General features: G+C 38.1%; 3 protein-coding genes across 3 annotated transcripts; 2 read left to right on the forward strand and 1 right to left on the reverse strand.

The window, feature by feature from the left end:
• The first annotated feature begins 2,066 nt into the window (after positions 1-2,066).
• On the forward strand, positions 2,067-2,477 carry LOC109213331. The gene has a single exon (XM_019377118.1). It carries the CDS (start codon positions 2,067-2,069, stop codon positions 2,475-2,477), a length of 411 nt encoding a protein of 136 aa, XP_019232663.1.
• A 9,203-nt stretch (positions 2,478-11,680) lies between these two features.
• LOC109213334 (photosystem I reaction center subunit VI-2, chloroplastic-like) lies at positions 11,681-13,777 on the forward strand. Its single transcript, XM_019377120.1, has 3 exons — positions 11,681-11,893; positions 12,168-12,294; positions 13,390-13,777. Exons 1-3 carry the CDS (start codon positions 11,763-11,765, stop codon positions 13,567-13,569), a joined length of 438 nt encoding a protein of 145 aa, XP_019232665.1. The 5' UTR covers positions 11,681-11,762; the 3' UTR covers positions 13,570-13,777.
• LOC109213333 (rop guanine nucleotide exchange factor 12-like) lies at positions 13,618-17,933 on the reverse strand. Its single transcript, XM_019377119.1, has 7 exons — positions 17,324-17,933; positions 16,691-16,807; positions 16,278-16,432; positions 15,923-15,997; positions 15,577-15,837; positions 15,155-15,475; positions 13,618-14,716 (listed from the first exon to the last, which is right to left on the reverse strand). Exons 1-7 carry the CDS (start codon positions 17,643-17,645, stop codon positions 14,306-14,308), a joined length of 1,662 nt encoding a protein of 553 aa, XP_019232664.1. The 5' UTR covers positions 17,646-17,933; the 3' UTR covers positions 13,618-14,305.
• Between the last annotated feature and the right edge of the window lie 8,696 nt (positions 17,934-26,629).

Here is a 26,629-nt window from a genome sequence, read left to right on the forward strand (position 1 = left end):
GACTCGACAAGTCTATATTACGACAAGGCTTGAAGTAGGGGGCATCTGTAGACATGTAAAAATTATTTAATCCATACAAAATTTGGACTAAATTCTAAATTACTTTGGGTCGAATAATTAATTTGGGCTTTACAAGTTAAATTAGTCCATTTTATTATTTTCAAGCCCAAGGTCCATTCATCTTAAGACCCAGACTCGTACCATGTGTCAAGTGACATGGCATGTCCAGTCAAATCCAAAGCCAACAAAATGATGCCACGTGTTAAATGATGTGGCAATCCAAGTCAAAAAGCAAGAACAAACCACATGTCGCCAAGTGGCTAAAATGACATGAGCCAATCAGAATCAAGCAAGAGAGTTCATATGTAGCTAGACTGTCCATCCTTTACAACTATAAATAGAGGGGTTACATAACTCTCAGGACACATTCAGAGTTGGAGAAGAACACTCCGCAATTGGTGAGGGCATTCACAAACATAGAGATCAATCATCAACTGCTTAGTTCTTCAACAAAGGAGTGATCAACGGAGTTCTTCCCGGAGATCAACCCATAACAACAAAGTGTTGCTCGACGTTCTTTGCGATTAAATACATCACAAGGAGGTCTGCATCATCCTACATTCGAGAAATACGCTTCTCAAGCCCTCGAATCACGGAGAACTTTAGATAGGAGAATCAAGGGATACATAGAATTGTACTCACAAATATTTATCAATAAAATCTCTTTTTCTTTATATTATTTTTGTTGCAGTTTATTTTTCGTCTTACGAAAATTTGTTGCGAACAAAGGGTAAAGTGAGTAAAATGAAAAGTTCAAAAGTTAAATTGATTCTAAATATAAAAATGTGTCATTCTTTTCGGAACGGACTAATAAGAAAAGTATGTCATTTAAATTGAAACACAGGGAGTAATAATTTTTTTTTTGATAGTTAAAGATTTTATTTACCACGGAAAAAGATATGTATAAGTAAAACAAAAAAAACCCTAGAGTCAGTTGAAAAAAAATAACCTAAGTATTTCAAAACTATCAGAACAAAGAGCTCTGTCTATTGAACTATAGGCTTCTGTCTATCCAATAATAAAAAAAGATAATAAGAATAATTTCAGAACATTATTCAGCTGAATATGCTTCTACTAGTCCATAAGCTCAATCAGTATTAACCAGTAAAGAAAAATAGCATTTGAACCAAAGTAAAATGACAGGTGGATAACAGAACAATTCTATGACAGGTGATTTGTAATTGAATATGAAATTCTATGACAAATTTCTGCAAAGAGATAATTTCAAAATAAAATTTTTCTCAATTGTAATTTTAAATAAAAGAGCAAAAAGGGTAAAATTACTACTATTACTACACATTAATTACTTTTAACTAGCAGCAGTAACTTCTCTCACACATGTATCACTTTTGGGAGGTGCACGCGCACAGGCAGTAGAGTAGCAGTTGTACGCCGCAGCATCAGGAGTATACCTAGTCGAGAGTTTCAGGTTCTATTCGCGGGAATTGGTACCTCCCGCCTCCTGTTTCTCTGTCTACTGTGTTAATTACCTTGTTGCCGTAGTATTTCGTACTTGTCTAGTCAATCTAGTGGGCTTGTAGTTACTATTTGCTCCTTTTGTGTTCTTTGTGGTGTTTCTTCTCCTTTTCATTTTTACATCTTAGCAGGTATAGAGACTGTAGTTTGTAATGGTGGAGTAGGGTCATATCCTGGGGGAGGTCGGGGAGGTCGGGTGGTGGGAAGGGGGGTAGGGCAAGGGCCAGGGGGTGGGACGGGGACCAAAAGGGGTTAAAGGGAACAAGGTAGCATGTAGGTTTAGAATTGGATCGTGGAAAATAGGGACGTTGACGGGTAAGTCTATAGAGCTGGCGAAGATTCTCCAGAAGAGAAAGGTTAATATTGCGTGCGTACAGGAGACTAGGTGGGTAGGATCGAAGGCGAGAAATATAGACGGGTATAAATTATGGTTCTCCGGAGTCGTGAAGGGCAAGAACGGAGTGGGCATTTTGGTGGATAGGGAGCTTAGAGAGTCGGTGGTAGAGGTTAGACGAGTGAATGACAGATTGATGGCGATTAAGGTAGTAGTTGGAGGGAGCACTCTGAATGTCATTAGCGCTTACGCGCCGCAAACAGGCTTGGACGAGGAGGTTAAGAGGCGTTTTTGGGAGGCACTAGATGAGGTGGTGTGGGGTATCCCGCCTACGGAGAAGCTATTCATGGGAGGGGATTTCAATGGTCATATTGGGTCGTCCATTGGTGGTTATGGTGAGGTGCACGATGGCTTCGGCTTTGGTGATAGGAACGGGGGTGGTACCTCACTGTTGGATTTCGCTAGTGCTTTTGAGTTGGTGATAGTGAACTCTATGTTCCCGAAGAGGGAGGAACATTTGATTACTTTCCGGAGTATGGTGGCTAAGACTCAGATTGACTATCTCCTCCTCAGGAGGGGTGACAGGGGGTTGTGCGAGGATTGCTAGGTGATCCCGAGTGAGAACCTCGCAACTCAACATAGGCTCCTGGTGATGGACGTCGGTATCTTGTTGAAGAGGAAGAAGAGGTTTGTAAGAGGTCAGTCGAGGATCAGGGGGGGAGCTTTGTCTAAGGATAATGCGTAGGATTTAGAGGTACGGCTGATGAATATGGGTGCCTGGAAGAGTGGTGGGGACGCTAGCGCTATGTGGACGGCGACGGCGAACTGTATAAGGGAGGCAGCAAGAGAGGTGTTGGGAGTTTTCGAAAGGTTACTCTGGCGGGCACCGAGGCGACTGGTGGTGGAATGACGTGGTCCAAAGTAAAGTGGAAGCCAAAAAAGCGGCTTACATTAAGTTAGTAGAGAGCACCGACGAGGACAAGAGGAGAGCAAACAGAGAAAGATATAAGGAGGCTAGGAAGGAGGCGAAATTAGCGATCACAGAGGCCAAGACTGCTGCTTTTGGTCGGCTCTATGAGGAACTTGGGGGCAAAGGTGGAGACAAGAAGTTATTTCGGTTGGCCAAAGCGAGGGAGAAGAAGGCTCGCGACCTGGATCAAGTGAGGTGCATCAAAGACGAAGATGGTCGAATATTGTTGGAAGAGGCCCAAATTAGGAAAAGATGGCAATCGTACTTTCATAAACTCCTGAACGAAGAGGGGAATGGAAACATCGTGTTAGGGCATTTGGGGCACTCAGAGAGTCGCCGAGACTTTAGGTATTGTAGGCGCATTAAGGTTGAGGAGGTGGTGGGTGCGATGGGTAAGATGAGTCGGGGCAAAGCGACCGGACCAGATGAGATTCCAGTTGAGTTTTGGAGATATGCGGGTAGAGCAGGCTTGGAGTGGATGACTGGGTTGTTCAATGTTATCTTCAGGACAAAGAGGATGCCTGATGAGTGGCGGTGGAGTACAATAGTTCCGGTGTACAAGAACAAAGGGGATGTCCAGAATTGTAACAATAGGGGTATCAAGTTATTAAGTCATACCATGAAAGTTTGAGAGAGGGTGGTGGAAGGGAGGATAAGAAGGGCGGTGTCTATATCGGAAAATCAGTTCGGGTTCATGCCGGTTCGTTCTACCACGAAAGCTATCCACCTTATCAGGAGGTTGGTGGAACTATACAGGGATAAGAAGAGGAATTTGCATATGGTGTTTATTGACCTAGAGAAGGCGTATGACAAGGTTCCTAGAGACGTCCTTTGGAGGTGCCTAGAGGTGAAAGGTGTGCCGGTGGCTTACATTAGGGTGATAAAGGATATGTATGATGGAGTTATGACTCAGGTTAGGACTGTAGGAGGTGACTCAGAGCCTTTCCCGGTTGTTATGGGGTTACACCAAGGATCGGCGCTCAGCCCATTCTTATTTGCTCTGGCGATGGACGCACTGACACACCATATCCAAGGAGAGGTGCCATGGTGTATGTTGTTCGCTGATGATATAGTTCTGATTGATGAGATGCGAGACGGCGTTAATGGGAGACTGTAGGTATGGAGGCAGGCCCTGGAGTCTAAAGGTTTCAAGTTAAGTAGGACTAAGACGGAATATGTGGAATGTAAGTTCAGCGACGTGACGGGGGAAGCGGATGTGGAAGTCAGGCTTGACTCACAGGTCATCTTCAAGAGAGAAAGCTTTATGTACTTAGGGTCAATTATCCAGGGAGATGGGGAGATCGACGTGGATGTTACGCACCGTATTGGGGTGGGGTGGATGAAATGGAGGATAGTGTCTGGAGTCCTGTGTGACAAGAATATGCCACCGAAACTCAAAGGTAAATTGTATAGAGCGATGGTTAGACCATCCATGTTGTATGGAGCTGAGTGTTGGCCAGTCAAAAATTCACATATCCAGAAGGTGAAAGTAGCAGAAATGAGGATGTTGAGATGGATGTGTGGGCACACTAGGCTGGATAAGATTAGGAATGAAGATATTCGGGAGAGGGTGGGCGTGGCTCCCGTGGACGACAAGATGCGGGAAGCGCGACTTAAATGATTCGGATACGTGCGGAGGAGAAGCCTAGATGCACCGGTTAGGAGGTGTGAGCGGTTGACTTTGGCGGGTACGAGAAGAGGCAGAGGGCGGCCAAAGAAGTATTGGGGCGAGGTGATCAGGCAGGACATGGCGCGACTTCAGATTTCCGAGGACATGGCTCTTGATAGGAACATCTGGAGGTCGAGCATTAGGGTGGTGGGCTAGGGAGTAGTCGAGAGTTCTTCTCTCTTTGTACCAGGTAGACTGATAGAGATCTGTTTAGGTTTGTTAGCGGTCTATGCTGTGTTCACATCGTTGGTTGCATAGTTTTGTGTTATTGTCCTTTCCCTTATTCGTTGTTGTTATTTTCTTTCTGCATCTTTTGTTGTTACATGCCTTTTCTTTTGTTTCTTTTTTGATATTATTGTCTCTCTTGTTGAGCCGAGAGTCTCCTGGAAACAGTCTCTCTATCCTTTTCGGGGTAAGGGTAAGGTCTGCGTACACTCTACTTTCCCCAGACCCCACTGGTGGGATTTTACTGGGTATGTTATTGTTGTCTTCCAAATTCGGGAGGTTATTGGTTTCCCAAATCAACGGCGAATTCTCACGGAGGATGACGGCGGAGGCGGAGGAGAAAGGTGGCGGTGAGGGAAGCAACAAGAGAAGCAAAGGGAGTTCTCCAACTTTTGCTTTAGAGATGGAGTATAGAAAAAGGATGATTCTCGTCCATTGGATTTTGAGATTTTAGAGGGAAAATGGAGGAGAAATTGAGGGGTTTTACATAATTTTCGTAGAGAAAAGGAAAACGGCACAGTTTGGATACCTCCTATAAAAAAAATATACGATAATTCCTCCTTTTCTAAAAAAAAATTTCAGGTGACCTAAACAATCCATTTTCTCTTTTAACTTCTATTAATTAATGATTGGAGTAAGATCACACTTACTATTTAAGTGAAGGTTAAATGTAATTAATCAACTGTAATAAGGAGTAAAACTGAAAAAAATAATAATAAAAAATACTGTATACCTACTCCCAAAATAATAGTAATAATAAGTTCATTTTGAAACGAAAGAAAGGATGTTTTAGAAAAAAGAAAATAAATAAATTAAAGACAAAAGTGTTATAAAATAATAAAAGAAGAAGAGCAATATTGCAGAGAAAGAGAGAGAAGGAATTCTTATTGAATTTTTGGGATGAATTACAATGGAATAGAACCCTCTATTTATAGGGAGATGGTGACTTAGCCACCAAGTAATAAACCCTAGAATCTCTCTAAATATAGACATTCACCATAAATAGAATTCTATTTATGACACTACCCCTGAATGTCTATTCAACAGATAATATGCCTCGTTAAAACCTTAACTAAAAGAAAACCCAATGGGAAAAAAGTTTCTAGAAAAGAAAAAAGAGTACACATGTTTAGAAATGCGCCTATTGGTTGCCTCGTTAAAAACCTTGCAAGAAAAACCCAGCGGGACAAAACCTTGTAAGGGAAAAAGAGTGCAACGCGCATTAGCTCCCTCTGATGAGAGCATCAATTCACATCCTTGAGCCTTCGCATCCCGATCTTGTACACTAGCTTCTTGAAGGTTGACGTTGGTAGAGATTTTGTGAACAAATCAGCCATATTATCACTTGAACGAATCTGTTGCACATTGATATCACCATTCTTTTGAAGATCATGTGTGAAGAATAACTTTGGTGAAATGTGCTTTGTTCTATCTCCTTTTATGAATCCTCCCTTCAATTGAGCTATGCATGCTGCATTGTCTTCATACAAAATCGTGGGTAGTTTGTCACATTTCACACCACATTTGTCTCGAATAAGATGTATTATAGACCTCAACCACACACATTCTCGACTTGCTTCATGAATAGCAATTATCTCAGCATGATTAGATGAAGTAGCCACAATTGATTGCTTAGTCGATCGCCAAGATATGGCAGTGCCTCCACAGGTAAATACATAACCTATTTGAGACCGAGCCTTGTGTGGGTCAGATAAATACCCAGCATCAGCATAACCAACAAGATCGGGACTGCAATTGTTGCCATAAAATAAGCCCATATCGGTAGTCCCTTTTAGATACCGCAATAAGTGTTTGATCCCATTCCAATATCTCCTTGTAGGAGCAGAGCTATATCTTGCTAAGACATTAACTGAAAAGTTATGTCAGGCCTTGTAGTATTAGCAAGATACATTAGTGCACCAATTGCACTAAGATATGGTACTTCAGGACCAAGTAGCTTTTCATTCTTTTCTTGAGGTCGGAATGGATCCTTATTCACATCAAGTGATCGAACAACCATCGGAGTACTTAATGGATGTGCTCTATCCATGTAAAACCGTTTCAATACCTTTTCTATGTAGGTAGATTGATGAATAAATATTCCGTATGCCAAATGTTCAATTTGCAAACCAAGACATAATTTTGTCTTTCCGAGATCTTTCATCTCGAATTCCTTCTTTAAATAATCAATTGCCTTTTGGAGTTCTATAGGAGTTCCAATAAGGTTTATGTCATCAACATATACGGCAAGTACAACAAATTCTGATGTTGTTTTCTTTATAAAAACACATGGGCAAATGGCATCATTTAGATAGCCTTCCTTTAATAAATACTCACTAAGACGATTATACCACATTCGTCCTGATTGCTTTAGACCATACAAAGATCTTTGCAATTTGATTGAAAACATTTCCCGGGACTTTGAATTATGTGCGTTTGGCATTTTAAATCCATCGGGAATTTTCATGTATATCTCATTATCAAGTGAGCCATAAAGGTAGGCGGTAACCACATCCATTAAATGCATGTCAAGTTTTTCATGGACAGCAAAACTAATGAGATAACGGAAAGTTATAGCATCCATAACGGGTGAATATGTCTCTTCATAATCGACACCAGGCCTTTGTGAAAATCCTTATGCAACAAGGCGTGCCTTATATCTTTGTACCTCGTTTTTCTCATTTCTCTTGCGTATAAAGACCCATTTATAGCCAACAAGCTTAACACCATTAGGTGTTTGGACTATAGGCCCAAAAACTTCACGTTTTGCAAGTGAATTCAACTCTAATTGGATTGCTTCTTGCCATTTTGGCCAATCAAGTCTTTGTCGACATTCTCCAACAGATTGAGGTTCAAGATCCTCACTTTCTTGCATAATGCTAGATGCAACATTATATGCAAAGACATAATCCACCACTATATCCATTCGATTCAAATTTGTCTCAATATCGATTGGCTTTATTGATACTTCCTTATTTTCTTGAGCCTCGGGCTCAGTGGATTCCTCATGAATCTCAGAATTTATTAAATCGTGGATTTCTTCATGATATTCTTTCGTAGTGTCATTTTGATAATTTGTTTTCCTTTTTCTAGGATTTCGATCTTTGGAACCTAATGGTCTGCCACGTTTTAGGCGTGCTTTTGACTCATTAGCTATGACACTAGAAGATTGTCCAATAGGGACATCAATACGGATTGGAACATTCTTTGCAGGGATATGTGATTTTGTTATCCTTTTCAAATCCGTAAATGCGTCTGGCATTTGATTTGCTATTCTCTGCAAATGGATAATCTTTTGCACCTCTTTTTTACAAATAGAGGCACGTGGATCAAGATGAGATAATGATGGATTTTTCTACAAAATTTCCCGTTTGGTTTCACCAACTTCTCCCCCTAATTTTGGGAAAAGTGTCTCATCGAATCGACAGTCTGCAAATCGTGCAGTAAACAAATCCCCCGTCAATGGTTCGAGGTAGCGAATAATGGAGGGCGATTCAAACCCAATATATATTCCTAACCTTCTTTGCGGACCCATTTTGGTGCGATATGGCGGTGCTACAGGCACATATACTGCGCATCCAAAGATTCTTAAATGGGATATATTAGGTTCATGACCCAAAACTAATTGCAACGGGGAATATTTATGATAATTTGTCGGTCTGAGACGAACTAGCATTGCTGCATGCAAAATGGCGTGACCCCAAACAGAAGTGGGCAACCTCGTTTTCATGAGTAACGGTCTTGCTGTCAATTGCAGACGTTTAATTAAAGACTCTGCAAGGCCATTTTGAGTGTGAACATGAGCTACAGGATGTTCTACTTTTATCCCAATTGATAAGCAATAATCATTAAATGCTTGGGATGAAAACTCAGCAGCATTATCAAGTCTAATAGACTTAATTGGATTATCGGGGAATTGCGCCCGTAATCGAATTATTTGTGCCATTAATTTTGCAAACGCGAGGTTGCGTGATGACAATAGGCACACATGAGACCATCTAGAAGATGCATCTATTAAGACCATGAAATATCTAAACGACCCACTAGGTGGGTGAAAAGGTCCACAAATGTCCCCTTGTATACGTTCCAAAAACGCAGGGGACTCAATTCCAACCTTTGTTGGTGATGGTCTAATAATTAACTAGCCTTGATAACAAGAAGTGCAAGAAAATTCATTATTTAAAAGAATCTTTAAATTCTTTAATGGATGCCCATTTGAGTTTTCTATAATCCGTCTCATCATAATTGATGCAGGATGTCCCAATCGATCATGCCAAAGTACAAAAGTATTGAAATCAGCAACCTTTTGGTTTACAATAGAATGTGCCTCAATTGCACTAATTCTTGTCCAATACAGGCCACAAGATAAAGATGGAAACTTCTCAATAGCCCTTTTCTGGCCAGAGACATTTTTGGTAATAATGAGATATTCAAGATTATTCTCATCTATTGTCTCAATATGATATCCATTTCGGCGGATATCTTTAAAACTCAACAAGTTCCTTTTTGACTTGGAGGAGAACATTGCATTCTCTATGATAAGTATTGTTCCCTTAGGCAGAGTTATAATAGCTCTTCCAGAGCCTTCAGTTAATTTGCTACTACCAGAAATTGTAGTAACATCTGCCTTACACATACTTAAATGAGAGAAATATTTCTTCTCTTTGAATATTATATGTGTCGTACATGAATCAACTAAATAAATATTTTTACAATTGAACTTTGATCCAAATTTGCTTTGAGGAATATTCATATTTGCTTCCCATAGGTTGACATACAAAAAAAAATATATGAATAAATATAAGTATTTTCAAAGATAAAGGAAAAGAGACAAAGTGAAGTCAATAACTCAATAATGACTTATAATGTAATTTCGAGCAAACTTTGTTTATGATACAAACAATTACATAGCAAGAAAATAATATAATTATGCTTTTCATTGAATGACTTAATAGTCTTGCACAATAGAAAAATACAGACGAAATTGGATAAAAAAATATACTCATTGACTTGTTCAATTAATGTGTCAGATTTAATCAAACTGGCATACGCTAATTTAGGAATGAATTATGATTAATTGATTGAGCGGAAATCCGTATTGGTGTTTGTGACATAACCAAGTTTTGTTTATGAAAGAAACTGTAATGGTTCACATGGACATGTGCTTTTTGTGTGATGCTGATTTTTTTTTTCCATACAATTAGCAACTTAGCATGTCAGTTGCGAAAAAAAAATAATAAAGATTTGTTCTTTGAAAAAAATTTAAGTAGCCTTCACATAACCTCTTAACTTGGTTATTTGCAAATCATAACGTTACTTTAATAAAAAAATATATTAATCTTTGAAAACTAAGAAAATTGAAACATTGTTTAAAACGAATACTAACAATATTCCATAAAATAAATAATACGAATTGATACTAATGACTACTACTCATGTAAAGAACTATCATTACATGATGTTTATTCACTAACTAATACAAATAAGCAAAATAAAAATAAAATCAAACTACTCAATCTTCTTTAACCACAGATCCATCACTGATCAAGTGGTCTATTTTTCCATCAGGGTGCTCAAAGAAGTGTGCCGCATCTAAGTGGGTGATGTCAAATTCATTGTCATAGACAAAATTAGCTTCACGGCCTTTATTCTTTAGAGATGCTTGATAAAGCTCAACCAAATGTCTTGGTACACGGCAAATATTTGCGCAATGCCCTTTTCCACCGCAACAATAGCATTCAGTTTCTGAACCATTTGCTTTTGGCTTATCTTTCCCTTTCCACTTTTGGTGGTTATTTCTCTTTGGGGATGATTAACACCAGGAAAATTTCTTTCTTGTCTACGGACACGACCACGACCACGACCACGAATAGAGTTACAGCCTTTTCCACGCTTAGCATTATGGGAATACACCTCATCCATTTCAGGCAATGGTGTAGACCCAGTGGGTCAATTTTCCTGATTTCTCATGAGCAAATCGTTGTTTCGTTCAGCCACAAGGAGAAGAGAAATCAACTCAGAGTACTTCTTGAAACCTTTCTCTCTGTACTGCTATTGCAGGACCATATTGGAGGCATGAAACGTTGTAAACGTTTTTTCAAGCATATCATAGTCAGTGATAGTATCTCCACAGAGTTCCAATTTAGAAGTAATTCTGAACATTGCAGAATTATATTCAGAAACAGACTTAAAGTCTTGGAGCCTCAGATGAGCCCAATTATATCGAGCTTGTGGAAGAGTGACCAACTTTAAGTTGTCATATCTTTCCTTTAAGCCATTCCACAAAACAAGTGAGTCTTTGACTGTGAGATATTCTATTTTCAACCCTTCATCAAGGTGATGGCGCAAGAAAATCAAGGCCTTAGCACAGTCTTGGTTGGATGCTTTATTTCTGTCTTTAATGGCGTCTCCAAGACCCATTGCATCTAAATGGATTTCAGCATCCAACACCCATGTCATATAGTTCTTGCCCGAAATTTCAAGGGCAACGAACTTTCTTTTCATAATGTCAGTCATAATTAAAAAGAGGAGAAAAGTTACCTTAATCTTCTTGAGACGGTAGAGTCTCGTGCCGATAACGTGTTATAAATAATAAAAGAAGAAGAGCAATATTGCAGAGAAAGAGAGAGAGAGAATTCTTATTGAATTTTTGGGATGAATTACAATGGAATAGAACCCTCTATTTATAGGGAGATAGTGACTTAACCACCAAGTAGTAAACCCTAAAATCTCTCTAAATATAGACATTCACCATAAATAAAATTCTTTTTGTAACAAAAAGCATTTGTTCTGGTTACTTTGGCAGCTACAAAAACTGAAAAATTAGACAAAATTCACAATCTTAAAAGGGATAGGCTTATCCGGCCTTAACATATGTGGCACCACACAAAGTTAAACTCCATATCTTTAGCAAGAAACCCATTGTGCCACGTGTCGTTTGGGATCCATGAAAAAAAGATCAAAACCCCAAAAATGTGCCAAATTTATTAGTAGTATCTAAAGTTAGTTTTGTTTGTTTGAAGTAGAGCATGGCATCTTTGGCAACTCTTGCTGCAGTACAGCCCACAACTGCCGTCAATGGCCTAGCTGGAAGCTCCATTATTGGAACTAAACTGCATGTTAAATCATCTCGCCTTAATTTGAAGTCTACTAAATCCAGGTACAGCTTTCAAATATAGCTTGTCCATAGTGTATAGAAGTTAAACTCATAGTACTAAAGGGGAGCCTAAATTGCTGCCACTCTTGCAGAAATGATAATAGACCCTTCCCCAGCCGGATCCCGCGCATAGCGGAAGCTTAGTGCACCGGGCTACCTTTTTTAGCCAATCTCTTAGCCTCAATTTTTATACTTATTACTAATCTCACTTAATATGAACATTCAATTATTATGCGACCGGATATTTATGTATGTGTTGCTATTACATTTTTGCTAGGGCTGGTTGTGTGGTAGCAAAGTATGGTGACAAGAGTGTATACTTTGATTTAGAGGACTTGGGCAACACTACTGGCCAGTGGGACTTGTATGGTTCAGATGCACCTTCACCATACAATCCCCTTCAGGTATTTGATCTTTTCCCCCTTAAAACAGATTCTTTCTTTCAGCAATACTTCATATTTCATTCTCTACTATCTCAAAACAGATTTTTACATGTTTCACCGCATTTGCTCCAATTTGTTAGTATAGCCTAAGCAATTTTCATATTCTGACAATTTACATGACATTTTGAGGAGTTTCTACAATTATTATATGCTTTTGATTGGATAAGAGATTGGAGTAAAAATAGATAAATACTTGGGACAATTTTGCATTCTGAACAATTTAGAGACAAGAATTTGACATCAACTGTAACTTTTTTTTTACTCTCTTACCAGATGACATTTCCTCTGCAGTTTTCTAGGAGATCTGCAGCATTTCATTGTTATAGGCATTAGTAAATTTTGTATTTTAATTCAACTTCTTTCATGTTTAAATTCAACTTGTCAAACATCGGTATTATACAAGAGTCTTGACTTCATGGATTTCTTAGGTTCATTTGTGTTGATGGGCAACTTATGGAGTGTTTGCTTAACTAGGATTTTTGTATGTATTTAGGAATTGAGCATGTATTTAAGCATAAAGCAAACAGCTCCCTATTATGGTCTTAAGAACGTTAACAACTGAACCAATATAAACCAATTTAGCTTACATGAGAGTTAGGAACAGCTTGGCATATTTAGACAAATCACAAGAGATGTTTTGTTCTACTTAAGGTCAGTAATGAGCATATGAGCAGTAAGTGAAGAAACTCAGTTTCTTACATATGTAGACATAAGTATCGTGTGGATAGAAAAAGTGATTAAACTGTTTCCTAGTTACTTAAGCTCAGATGCAGATCCAAGATTTTAGGTCAGTAGGTACAGATTATCATTATACCAACTACTTCTTTGTGGCAGCAAAGTATAGATATAGATATTTTGTAAAATTCTGATATACACTCAGTTACAGTCAAAAGCGCCATCTACTTTGCATCCACAACTACTTGCGCTGGTTGTGCGTGTCTGACAGACATTAAGGGTTTGTTTGCGTGCTTATATGGAATGATTGTGTTAGTGTAAGCTCACATGTTGCTTGTGCTATTGTGATAACTCTCTCTTGTATTTTGTTGTATTTGGTAGAGCAAGTTTTTCGAGACTTTTGCTGCTCCTTTCACTAAGAGAGGTCTGTTGCTCAAATTCCTGATATTGGGAGGTGGCTCAACTCTTGCATACTTCAGTTCAACAGCATCCGGGGATATACTACCAATCAAGAAAGGACCTCAACTTCCACCCAAGCTTGGGCCACGCGGAAAGATCTAATTTCTTTTCAATCCAACTTTCTCAACCTTCATTTTGTAATTGATGTATCTGTCCCCAGCTTGTAAGTGTTCTTGAAGCCTACCTGAGACCTTTATTACAGAAGTTAAATCTTATTGCATACGAGGTATCTTGTTGCAAGGTTGGAGCATTGCTTTCTAGCTTGGCATCTTATGACATCAAGAGTTGAAATGTTACTTTTATTGGTTCAGGTAGGTGTCAACGAATAATGTTTTTAATTAAGCTTTCGCTAGAAAGTCGATAACCTATTTTGACTTCTAATTCACTAGAACAGGAAGCTCTTTGCTTTAAACTTGGCTCAGAATGTCAAGCCACTAACATGATATTTTCTCACTGTTTCTGTCCATAGGAGAAAATTGAAAGGAAATAATTACTGATAAGTTGCAGGGGAATTATCTTAAAACCAAATAATGATACTATACGCCGTATAATCTCCAAATTCCAGATTACAAAACTCTTTCTAGCAGAGGCTATCCAAGGTAAGAATGGACTATTCGGAAAGGTCCATCACTTCCCATGGTTATTTGTCAACAAGGTGACATCGTCTGCAGAGTGAATCATTTTAATAACTATTCCCTATTTACAACAGGAATGGACTTAGTATCCTAGATGGGTTGTGTGATTCATCTCATTATGTACATTTGAGGCTGATTGTCACTTTGATGACTTCCTCTGTCTAGCCTCCGATGAGTTGATCTGTATTTCACAGCGACATCACTTAGTGGCGTGCTGTGGGACTTCTAGAACCAACTAAGTTCTCTAAGTAAGAACTTTTCTTGTTTGTGACTATGTTAGGTGGTTTCTTCGCATCAATGTCTATCTCCTCCTTCAAATCTTTCTTTGCGTCATTTTCTCCTTGTTCCACTGTCCAGCCCATGAAATCCAACAGTGTCATTGAGGTTGGATTCTCCACAGAGTTAAGCTTTTCTACTTCTTCCTTAGCATTTGGGAATCTGCCTGATGGACATACGCGTAATGAATCTCTTAGAGGAAACCTCTTTACTTCAGCACTTGAAGGATTTTGGGCCGTAGCATCTGCTTGGAGAACATCTTCAATCCGTGACATGACTGTGTGTGCCCTGCTCTCTATTATTCTTGAATAGCTTTCTAAAATAGCTTGCCCCACATCCTGTAAAATCGAGAAAAATATAGGTTATAACTTAAGAACTGAAAACCTTTTAGCCTTGCAGTCTTAATTTTGAAGGGAAACTACACAGTATAGCCGCTCTCAGAATAATAGTCGGCAGAATGTCTACATTTTGTATATTAATGTATAACATACATATTTTTTACATAATCAGTGTGTATTTTTTTTTTTGTATATTTGGCTAGTCGGATTTAATTATTTTTGGCCGACCGGTCAAATGTGTAACTTGCCCATTTTGAAGCCATACGACTTCAAATATTAGATGAAACTAATTTTAGGAATAATGAATAGCCGATGAATATTCTGGTAACAACCAAAAGAACTTCCAATTGCATATCTTGCAGAAACAAGGTAAAAAGCGTCAATACGCTAGTATATCACTAAAACTTTGAAGGTAGATCAATAGAGGGGACTTCTTACCCCATTGTATTGGATTTTGCTAATGTCTAGAGATGACTGAGGAATTCCAGGGAAGCGCTGCTTAAGAATAAGCAAGATAGTCTCTGCTCTTTCTTCAAAGATTTCTCTCTTCTCTAAACTAACAGCTGAACCCCATGCCGACTTCCCATCTTTAGCAGTCATCTTTCGTCTCCAAATAATTACAGAAGCCTCAAGCTTGTTCTTGAGGTCTAAAATCTTATGTTCTGAAGACAAGTCCATAGTTGTGAGGAAGTAGTCAGGATCAAAGTATTCATCAGTGATGCTCTTATAGATCGCATCTCCAAGACTTGCTCTCCCATTCTACACATAAAATAATGAAATATTTAAAGACAATACTTAAATAGAGTGACGATACATTTATACAAAACTTCTATGCTCAAGATTTCCTTTTGTTATTGTACCTTGGGTAGGGAGTCTATATAACTTTCAGGGATCTCCATTTCTGACAGGACTTGAGCATTTATGGCCATAGCTGCTTTAAGTACTTGGTTTACTGAATCCTTCTGAAATTGCAACCATTTCCTTGTAACATCAGACAAGCCATTAGGGGGAACCTTAGGAGTGGGTATCCACCATTTATCGTCTTTCCTCGTTTCTTGTGATTCGTCATCCTTCGATGAATAGGAGAACTCATTCTGGTCTTTAAAGTTATCTAAGCAATCCTGTAGGTCATCAAATCCAAGCATAAACATCAATGCTTTTAAATAAGATTATTTTATAATGACTTGAAATGAACTTTTCTCTTACAAGAAGCATAGCGTCTAGCTTGCGCAGTGCTGGAATATTCATTTGAAGGTCGGTCCTCTGCTTTGTCACCATAACCTGACAAATAAAAAACATATTGTTGGATGTGCGAACAAAGTCCTACATTAGTAGCCGAAAAGATTGGGAGCCTACATATAAGGTGTAGGGATATCTTAATAGTGTGAAGCCTTTTGGGAAAAACCGTGCTGGCTTAGCTCAAAACGGACAATATCACACCATGTTAAGAGTATCATTGGGTCATTTTAGCCCGACACATATGCTCTTGTAAGTTGTTTGCTACATATATAACATACGTACGGGGAGTTTCTGGAGAGAAGTGGTTGAGGGAGAGAGTTACCTCCATACTCGTTCCATCTTTTGATTTTTGTTTAGAAGCAACAAATTCAACAATGTGATCTGTTACAGATAACAGCCAATCAATTTCTTTTCTCCATTTGGCTTTTCTCTCCGCTGGCATAGGCTCTAATCTCTTCTGTTCCCCAAAAGCAGAAGCTGCATTCATGAGTAAAGAAACAAAGATAGGAAAAATGAAAGTATTATTATGAGAAAATACAATGAATATCATATAAACAACAACAACAAAACCAGTATAATCCCACAAATAGAGGTCTGGGGAGGGTAGTGTGTACGCAGCCTTACCCCTACCTTGTGCAGGTAGAGATACTGTTTTCGATAGACCCTCGACTCCAAGCAAATGAATGTCATATAAACTGGATATATATAGCCTGTGATATGGTGGAATTGAGATACCTGCTAGGTTTGTGATTGAATTAGACAATGCCAGTGCAGATGACACACCCTTTCCTCCACCGGACATATCCTCGCCAAGCAACAACTTTGCAAACTTTTCCTTCATCAGCTCCATATCTAAATTTGTGCCGAAAAAAGTAGATATGTCAACAATAAGGTCATAGGAAATATATGAGCATTTTGAAAATAATATCACCAGTCTTGAAATTTTCTCATAAATCTCACCAAGTTTTGTCCCCAGAGATTGAAGCCAAAGAGAGATAGAGAGGGGAAACAGAGATCTAAATTCCCTTTCAAAACTAGGCAATACAAATGATGTAAAGAAATAACATAATTAGCCATAGTTTTTCATGTTTGAGTTCAATGCAGAATTAAGAATCTATCAAATTTTGGTCCGACTCCCATATAAAGGAGGAAGGTCAAAACTAGGTTGACAATTATGCATAAAACTAGTCAATTCATAATAATTCCTAGCACGTGCTGAAAAGGGTCCAAAATGCAGCAGAATAGTTACGTTGTTAAAAATCCATACAGCGTCACAAACTTGTTCGAATTTGAGGCGTTAATATTGTTGTTACATTGTATTATCAAAAGACTAGATTTTCCCACATTTGAAATTAGAAGATGGCTTGCCTGAAGGCTGAGTCTGTCTAGGGCGAGGGCGAGGGCTAGGGACACCAGAATCATTAGCCAAACGCGATTTGATAGACTCAGTACGATTAAGGACACACCCAATCCTTTGAAATTCAACAGGCTGATCATGCAAAGGCATTGAAGCTTCACTTTTCGACGTTACCCTTTCATCCCCTGAAGCCAATATAGATGAATCACTATTATTAATCTCAAGAATCACACTTTGCGTTTCCTGTCCTGTTCCATCCTCTGATTTTCCTTTGAAATGCAGCAATTTAGCCTTGCACATTTCTTTTGCTTCCTCAAGTGCTGCTCGAACCATCTTTCTGATTCAAGCAATATAAAACTATCTCACGCGATCAAACTCCCGACCATGCAACAATAACAACTACGTCTCAGTTTGAAACTAATTGAGGTCGGTTATATGAAACTTGAGATTATAAGACAGGAAACTTATATATAATGGGGATGGAGGGAAAGTTTGGTGTTGGAGAAGAAAAGGATTGTGCAGGCAAACAAGGAAGAGAAGGAATTAAACAAAATATTAGTTTTTTTTTGGTTGAGAAGTAGAGAATGGAGGAGATTTTGGTGTTAGTTTCTCAAGTTTTTTTTGTGAATGGTTGGGAGAACGTGCGGTGCAGCAAACAGGTTACTTTGTTGATAACTTTTTAAAAATAAATTTCTTGCTTGCTATACAACGTGTATGTGCTTATTTGGAGAGCCATGACTAGCTTTTCGGCAGATTGCTGAGGCAAAATATTGATGGCCGAATATTTTTTTACTTTAAATAAAAGTCAGCGACATCACTCACCTAAAATAAATAAAGGTGTGCAGAAGATCTTAATTTCGTTTATGTATAAATAAGTTTGAATTTCGATAGTTAAATTTCTTAATTTTTATTATAAATTCGGACATACACATATTCTTTACATTATCTTAAAATAAAATTTACATATTTAAAAACTATCTAAGAAATACTATAAGTCATAACAATTAACAATTTAAAATATTAAAAAAGCATATGAAAAAATCGTGTGGTAAAAAATCTTGTTTGACTCTCGAAATCCCTATCATCATGGACATTACATAAACAATAAACAATAAGTGATTAAATGATTGAAATATTTCTAGTCCCTGAGTTATTGTTTTATTCTGAATTTGATATGTAGTAATCGACCAAGCATATTTAACATTTAATCAAATCAAGTGTGCTAATTTTGTCCTTGCAAATTATCACGTGTTTGTTAGAATTTTTTTGTTTGGTGACAAACTCATATTCTCAACCGAACAAAATTGAGAAAGAAGAAAAGCGATAGTCTTCTTTTCCACAATTGAAATTCTTTTTCTCCCTCCCAAATAGTTGCTATCCCATTATTATTGCTTTTCTTGTTAGATAAGGGTGGCAAAAGGGCGGGGTGGGCGGGTCGAAAACGGGTCATGTAAAAACGGATAAATTATTCAATCTGCCCCATATTTAATACAGATAAAAAACAGGTTAACCGAGAGATAATATGAATATTCTTATTGTCCATGACTTCTTGAATATGATCACTTTGGGAGAATTTATAGTCCCCAAACTTGAGGAATCCTTAATTTGAGGCTTTACAAACGTAAAAGTTAAACCTATTAATTATCCATTGTTATCCATTTTCTATGTCGATAATATGGTTCTTATTCATATTTTATCCGTTTTTAAAAAGTTCATTATCCAACCCATTTCTAATGGATAATATGGGTAAACATTATTTTCTTTTAATCATTTTACCATCACTATTGTTAGAATGTTACTCTTGTTACTCCTTGTTGGTCACCACCTTGAAGTTAAATTGGTTAACGATCTTTCAGCATTTTTTTTTTTTTTGGGTTTTGAAGTTAACGCCTGTTACATATAGGATCATTACTATTATATTTCAAACTAGTACCGATCTTTTACCCTTCGATGTCCTCTAAATTCTCAACTTTCAGCTTTAGTGACAGAATTGAAAGAAAAACTTGTAGAAAAAGTTTTCTCTAAATTTGAATGTGTGTAATCTGTATAGTGCACCTGTATAAATAAGAAAGAATGGAATCTATATATAACTGATCTATCCACCTGTCCCTATTCTATTTGTTCTCTTATAACAAACTAACAAAAAATAGAATCAATATTTACAGCTAGATTTACAGCTAATAAAAAAGAAAACTACTCAATACAATTCTTCTGAACAAGCCCAAAACGTGTAGAGCCCATCTACTATATCTGAAGCTTTGAGCCCAAGTAGCCAGCTGAAGTTTTGGCCCAAATATTTATCTAATAATGAGACCAAACCAAAATACCACATCTGAATAAACATAAGACCAGCCACCTTCTACGGTAGAACCTTCGAGAGAATCACCATTAGAACCACCATTAAAACCACCATCTCCAACACCCCTCCTCAAGTTGGAGGGGGATGAAAGAACACCCAACTTGCCTAACAAATGGTGGTGAGAAGGTCCAGCCAAGGGTTTCGTGAACAAATCTGCCAGCTGAGAAGAAGAACGAACAAATGAAAGAGAAATCAATCCAGCAAGAAATTGTTGTCTTACGAAATGACAATCAATTTCGACGTGTTTAGTTCGTTTATGAAAGACGGGATTTTTAGCAATATGAATCGCTGCTTGACTGTCGGAATGGAGTGGTACTGGCAAAGAAATGGGGATAGACAGATCTTCAAAGAGCCGTACTAACCAAGTCAATTCTGCTACTACACGCCGCATAGAACGGTATTCCGCTTCTGCTGAGCTAAGAGAAATGGAAGTCTGCTTCTTCGATTTCCATGAAATTGGAGACCCTCCAAGTGAAATGAAGAAACCACTCACTGATTTCCTTGTTTCTGGACAAGTTCCCCAATCTGAGTCGCAGAAAGCGATGAGGTGAAATGATGGAGAAGCGGTCATGAAAAGCCCCAAACCTGGGTCTTTCAAGAGATATCGGAGGACACGAAGTGAAGCATGCAAATGGGGCTTTCTTGGATCCTGCATATACTGACTCAAATGTTGTACTGCAAAGCAAAGATCTGGTCGAGTATGAGTTAAATAGTTCAATTTACCCAAAAGATGCCTGTACAAGGTTGGAGAAGAAAGAGCTTCCCCTATTTTGGCGAGCAATTTGACAGTGGGATCAAGAGGAGAGGAAACAGGGGAGCAATGCAGAGAATCAAATTCTTCTAGCAAATCCAGAGTGAATTTCCTCTGGCAAAGAATCAATCCGGATGCCTCACGAAGAACTTCCATACCAAGGAAGAAATGTAAGTCCCCGAGATCTTTTATTTTGAACTCTTGATCTAGAAACAATTTTAGTGTATGTAATTCATCCATGTCATTTCTTGTCAATAGAATGTCGTCTACATACACAGCCATAATAGATATAGAGGATTCCGATATTTTAAAAAATAAATAATAATCATTCAACGAATGAGAAAATCCCTTGAAATTCAGGGTTGCTGTAAGTCGTGCGTACCATTGTCTGGATGCTTGACGAAGCCCATAAATAGATTTCCTTAATTTACACACATGTGTAGGTGAAGGGGCTTCAACCCCTGCTGGGAACTTCATATAAACTTCCTCATTCAGTTCACCATGTAAGAAAGCGTTATTTACATCCAATTGATAGAGTCCCCAACCTTTCTTAACTGCAATAGAAAGAATACACCTGATAGTTGTCATTTTTACCACGGGAGAAAATGTTTCTGTAAAGTCTATCCCTTCTTGTTGTATATCACCCCTAATTACCAATCTTGCCTTCAGTCTTTCTATACTTCCATCAGAATGTTGTTTCACCTTGTAGACCCATTTACAAGGCAAAGCCTTTCTTCCAGGAGGCAATTCCACAACTTCCCAGGTTTTATTGAACTCTAGTGCTGCAATTTCTTTTGCCATAGCCTCCTGCCAACCAGGATGAAGTGCTGCTTGTGTATAGCTACTAGGTTCTTGGATATTGGATAGAGCATTAAGTAGATGTTGGTTAGTGGTGGAAAGACCATGAAAAGGGAATGAAGATGGTGATACTGGTGAGAGAAAACAAGGAGTGCTAACATTAGTAAGTTGAATAGCATTGCAGATGTAGTCCTTTAGATAAGAGGGTGCAATGTGTGGTCTAGAAGACCTTCTAATCAAGGTATCCATGATAGGTTCAGGACTAGATGGGGAACAACTAGGAATGTGGACTGCTAATTCAATGGGAGTACTAATGTTAGGATTAGATGCAGAAATAGTGGGTGAAAAATTAGGAATGTGAACAGTGGGATTGACAGGAGTAGCTGGAAGTTGTGAGGGTGAAGAGTGTTCTGACCTTATAGGTGAATTTGAGGAGATAGGCTCAGGAGCAGGTTCCTCACTTATAGGCAACTGAGTGTGTATTGGAACACCATCTGTTAAGTTGACAGACTTAGAAAGATTCTCAGAAGTAAAAGGGAAGTAAGAATTTCCTGCATCACTTGATTTTAGAGAAGCAAAAGGGAAAATTTTTTCATGAAAAACAACATCCCTTGAAACAAAAACTTTCATAGTTTTTAGATTTAACACTTTGTATCCCTTCTTTCCATGTGGATAACCTAGGAACACACAAGAAACTGCCCTTGGTTCAAACTTTGTTCTATGACTTGATAAAGTGGAAGCAAAACATAGGCAACCAAAACACTTCAGGTTTTGATAATTTGGCTTAGAATGAAAGAGCAGTTCATAGGGAATTTTGTATTGAATAACTTTGGATGGATATCTGTTGATCAAATAGGTTGCTGTCAATAAGAAATCTCCCCAGAAAGTAATTGGCAAATGTGACTGAAAAAGCAATGCCCTAGATATCTCTAATAGATGCTTATGTTTCCTCTCCACAACTCCATTCTGTTGTGGAGTGGCTACACAAGTGGTTTGATGAATGATTCCTTGTGAGAGAAGAAATTCTGAATATGTTTTGCCACTTCCTAACTCAAAAGCATTACCTGATCTTATAATTTGAACCTTTGTGTGAAATTGTCTTTCTACCATTGCTAGAAAAGACTTCAAAATAGGAAAGGCAGTTGACTTTGTGCTAAGTAAATCGGTCCAAGTACCCCTACTAAAATCATCCACAATAGTAAGAAAATATCTAAAACCATCATAAGTAGGACTCTTATATGGTCCCCAAGTATCCACATGAATTAATTCAAACACTGATTTTGTTGAAATAAAACTTGAAGGAAAAGGGAGCTTTGATTGTCTAGCCATAGGACAAATGATACAAGGATCAGTAAAATTTGAACAAGAAGAAACAGGAATGCTTGATATATTTCTCATACTGCTTAATGGCTTATGACCTAGCCTATAGTGCCATAATTTGCCTTTTACATTGGAATTAGAAAAACTAAAACAGGAATTAAACTTAGGAACAGAGACTGCCCTATTTTTGGAAACTAAATTACTATTAGACTTGAGAAAACTCTTGGAAACAGTTGTTGAAACTCTTGGCTTGATGATGTAGAGGCCTCCTTTCTCCTTACCAATCTCCAGAGGGCTCTTCAGTGAAGGGCCCTGCAGTAGAAAACAAGAAGTAGGAGTGAAAAGCACAAATTGCTTGAGATATTTGCACAACTTATGTACAGACATCAGATTGAGTTTAAAAGAAGGAATATAGAGCACATTCTTTAATACTAAGTTAGGTAAAATGGAAACAGAACCAGAATGTGTAACCTTGACTCTATGAGAATTAGGCAAAGTAACCATTACAGGCTTAGGCAAAGGTTTGAAATCAGAAAGAAACCCTTTGTTAAAAGTCATGTGTTCAGATGCACCACTATCCATTATCCATGACTTTTCATATATTTGAACAAAACAAGCAGATGAGTTGAAGAATTTAGCTATACCAGCACAATTGACATTTGCATATGCATCAGGGGTAGCAGCATTTTGTTGTCCCATGTTGACTTGCTGGAGCAGCTGCAACAGTTGAGTCACATTCTCCTTTGTAAGTGTCTGCACATCTGTAGCATTGATAGCTCCTTGCTCACTGTTTTCCCCTGAATTGAAAGCATTGTTTGCTTGTGCTGATCCCTGAAATTTCTTCTGTTTTGTGAACTTAAAATCTGCAGGGAAACCATGAATCCTATAACATTTCTCAATGCTATGTCCTGGCTTCTTGCAGTAAGCACAGATACTGGACACTTTCTTTCCCTCAAAACCTCCTTTATTTCCTTTGTATTCATTGTATTTCTTGACCCCTCCTGACTAATTTGCTCCAATAAAAGATGCAGCATCTCCTGGATAAGCAGGTGTAGCATGGATTTCCCTCTGTTTTTCATCTTGGATAACCAAGGAATATGCTTGTCCAATTGAAGGCAGGGGAGAAGACAAAAGGATATTGCTCCTGACTCCTATAAAAGTGTCATTTAGACCCATTAAGAATTGAAGCAGTATCTCATCTTGGTGAGCCTTGAAATTCTTTGCTTTAGCACCACACTCACATTCACAAACACAAGCAGAAAAGGTGTTTAGTGCATCTAGTTCATCCCATAGGCTCTTCATTTTTGTGAAATATCCTGATACACTAGAATTACCTTGCACAACAGCACTTAATTCCTTTTGTAGCTGGAACAACTTTGCACCATTTGTCTGACCAAACCTGTCTTCCAGGTCACTCCAAAGATCCTTTGCACTTTGTGAGTACATGACACTCTCTGCTATCTCCTTGGAGAGTGAGTTGAGTAGCCATGAGAGCACCATATCATTTCAACGAGCCCAGACCCTTTGAAGACCAGATTCAACACTAGGAACAACTAAGGATCCATCAATAAATCCTAGTTTGTTCTTGGCTGAAAGAGCTATGACAACAGCTCTCCTCCAACCTCCATAACCTCTTCCATTGAAGACTGAAGAAACAAGAGTCATCCCTGGATAATCTGAGGGGTGAAGATAATATGGGTGACCAGAATCAACCATCCCAGTTGTAGTTGAACTAGCTGCAACAGATGTAGCTGCAGTCGGAGTAGCTGGGCTTAATACATCAGTGGTTTGAGCTTCGGTAGATATTGTTGTAATGAACAGCTAATTTTGAAAAATTTGATCTGTAAAAAAAATGAGCTAGGAGAAGAAGAATATTAGAGCAGATCAGACCTGCTCTGATACCATGACAGAATTGAAAGAAAAACTTGTAGAAATAGTTTTCTGTATATTTGAATGTGTGTAATCTGTACAGTGCACCTGTATAAATAAGAAAGAATGGAATCTATGTATAACTGACCTATCCACCTGTCCCTATTCTATTTGTTCTCTTATAACAAACTAACAAAAAATGGAATCAATATTTACAGCTAGATTTACAGCTAATAAAAAAGAAAACTACTCAATACAATTCTTCTGAACAAGCCCAAAACGTGTAGAGCCCAACTACTATATCTGAAGCTTTGAGCCCAAGTAGCCAGCTGAAGTTTTGGCCCAAATATTTATCTAATAATGAGACCAAACCAAAATACCACATCTGAATAAACATAAGACCAAACTAGCCACCTTCTACAGTAGAACCTTCGAGAGAAACACCATTAGAACCACCATCTCCAACAGGGGTATATAAAACGAAAATTAGAATATAAGCCATTGCTTCCTTTTGCCTAGAAATTATTCTTATTCTTTATCTTTGCATTTGTGGGGATTGGTGGTATTATTGTTAGTAGATTGTATTTGTAAAATAATTATGGAAATATAAATGAACATAAACAGAAATGAACATAAACAGAAAACCAATTCGAGCCCACTGAATGCACAGTGTTTCCTTAAAGAATTTAATCCGCTCCTAGTACCCAAGGTTATGGATTATTTTCTCCCAGGATAGAACGAATTACACACTGGTGTAGTGGTACTTCAAACACCAGTGTTTCAGCGAACATAAAGTTTGGTAGCAAATCACACTTACTGTTGCTTTGTTTGATGCTAAAAGTATGCAGAAGAAGGAGAGAAAACTCAGAAAATCGTAGTGAAATTCTGAGCAGAATAGTGTTGTATTTATAGCCAAAGTTGGGCTGAAATCTGAAGAGGTGCAACTCTTCAGAATGGCTGTTTATGCAAAACGGCCACAACATACATGCCATTACATAAATGGCCATTTACTCAACAATAAAGAGGGAAAATAAAGAGGGAAAATTGAATAAGGTAGTTACTTTTCTGTTACCAAAATAGAAAAATGGATTGGATTTAATATTAATTTTTAATATTAATATTCTGTTATTAAAACAAATATTTAATAACATTTCTGTTAATATTTTACTATTAACAAATAAATTTGGTCCAAAAAGTTAATCAATCAATCGGTCATTTGACCAAATCCAAATTCGAATCCGAAGCCGAAGCCGAAGCCGAAGCCGAGCCGAGCGAGCGAGCGAGCGACGATGACGACGCGAGGCTTGCCTTCTTCTCAACTCTTTAAGAGCTAGAAGAAGAGAAATTGCTTATATACCCATAAAAAACCTCTTCCTCTTCCAATATGGGACAATGTCTATTTGCCGGGGGTAGGGGGGGGTACTTAAAATTTTACTCAAAATTTCATTTCCCTCCATTTCCCATTCACCCTCTTTTAAGTATTTAATATATTAATTAAATACATAAAAAATCCAACAATCCCCCACATGAATGGGGAATGGCTATATCACGGAAGTATGCATGAAAAACTGTGTGATTCGCAAGCAAGGATTAATTGCATCTGGATAAGTAGGTTTCCCTTTGAACTTTCCGTAGTGAACTTATGTCGGATATACTCGATCAATCGGTAGATTTGATATCTTTGAACCGTCGAACTTTGGTGTATACCTAGACAACCACAAGTCACACAACCAACCCTTAACCGTCTTTGGTTCTCATTGTTGTGTTCGTTTCAGCCATGAACACCGCCTGGTTTCATAAGTGCGTAGAGAACTGGCCTTACAATGTTCTCCTTGAAGCGACTAACACTTCACACTTACATAGATGATTTCTAAATGTGTCATCCCGTAGATACACTATTTTCTATACCCCGTATCAAATTTAGAAATCATTAAAAAGCCTTAATGCTTTATCCTTGGTACTGAACATTGTCTCATTGCGAGAATGGATCAAAAGTTTAGTTGACAATGTTGAACCGTCATTAATGACTTTGTTTGATCTCCTTGAACCTAGATCTTGGGATCTCCAGTCTTCTAGGTAGAGTTACCGCCACTATGACTTCTTCTCGGCCACAGTCCCATTCCCCTTGATGACTTCTCAACTACCTCTCTAGTTAGGCCTTTTGTAAGTGGATCCGATACATTATCAGTTGAGTTTACATAGTCAATCGTGATAATTCCT

The sequence above is a fragment of the Nicotiana attenuata genome, unplaced genomic scaffold, assembly GCF_001879085.1.
Source record: "Nicotiana attenuata strain UT unplaced genomic scaffold, NIATTr2, whole genome shotgun sequence".
In the NCBI taxonomy this organism is placed as follows: Eukaryota; Viridiplantae; Streptophyta; class Magnoliopsida; order Solanales; family Solanaceae; genus Nicotiana; species Nicotiana attenuata.

Coding starts and splice junctions, on each gene's coding strand:
- LOC109213334 (XM_019377120.1), top strand. CDS start 11,763: ATGGCATCTTTGGCAACTCTTGCTGCAGTACAGCCCACAACTGCCGTC. Junction 11,894..12,167: donor TTGAAGTCTACTAAATCCAG/GTACAGCTTTCA, acceptor CATTTTTGCTAG/GGCTGGTTGTGTGGTAGCAA. Junction 12,295..13,389: donor CACCATACAATCCCCTTCAG/GTATTTGATCTT, acceptor TGTATTTGGTAG/AGCAAGTTTTTCGAGACTTT.
- LOC109213333 (XM_019377119.1), bottom strand. CDS start 17,645: ATGGTTCGAGCAGCACTTGAGGAAGCAAAAGAAATGTGCAAGGCTAAA. Junction 15,838..15,922: donor AGCTAGACGCTATGCTTCTT/GTAAGAGAAAAG, acceptor GATGACCTACAG/GATTGCTTAGATAACTTTAA. Junction 15,476..15,576: donor ATATAGACTCCCTACCCAAG/GTACAATAACAA, acceptor TTTTATGTGTAG/AATGGGAGAGCAAGTCTTGG.
- LOC109213331 (XM_019377118.1), top strand. CDS start 2,067: ATGGCGATTAAGGTAGTAGTTGGAGGGAGCACTCTGAATGTCATTAGC.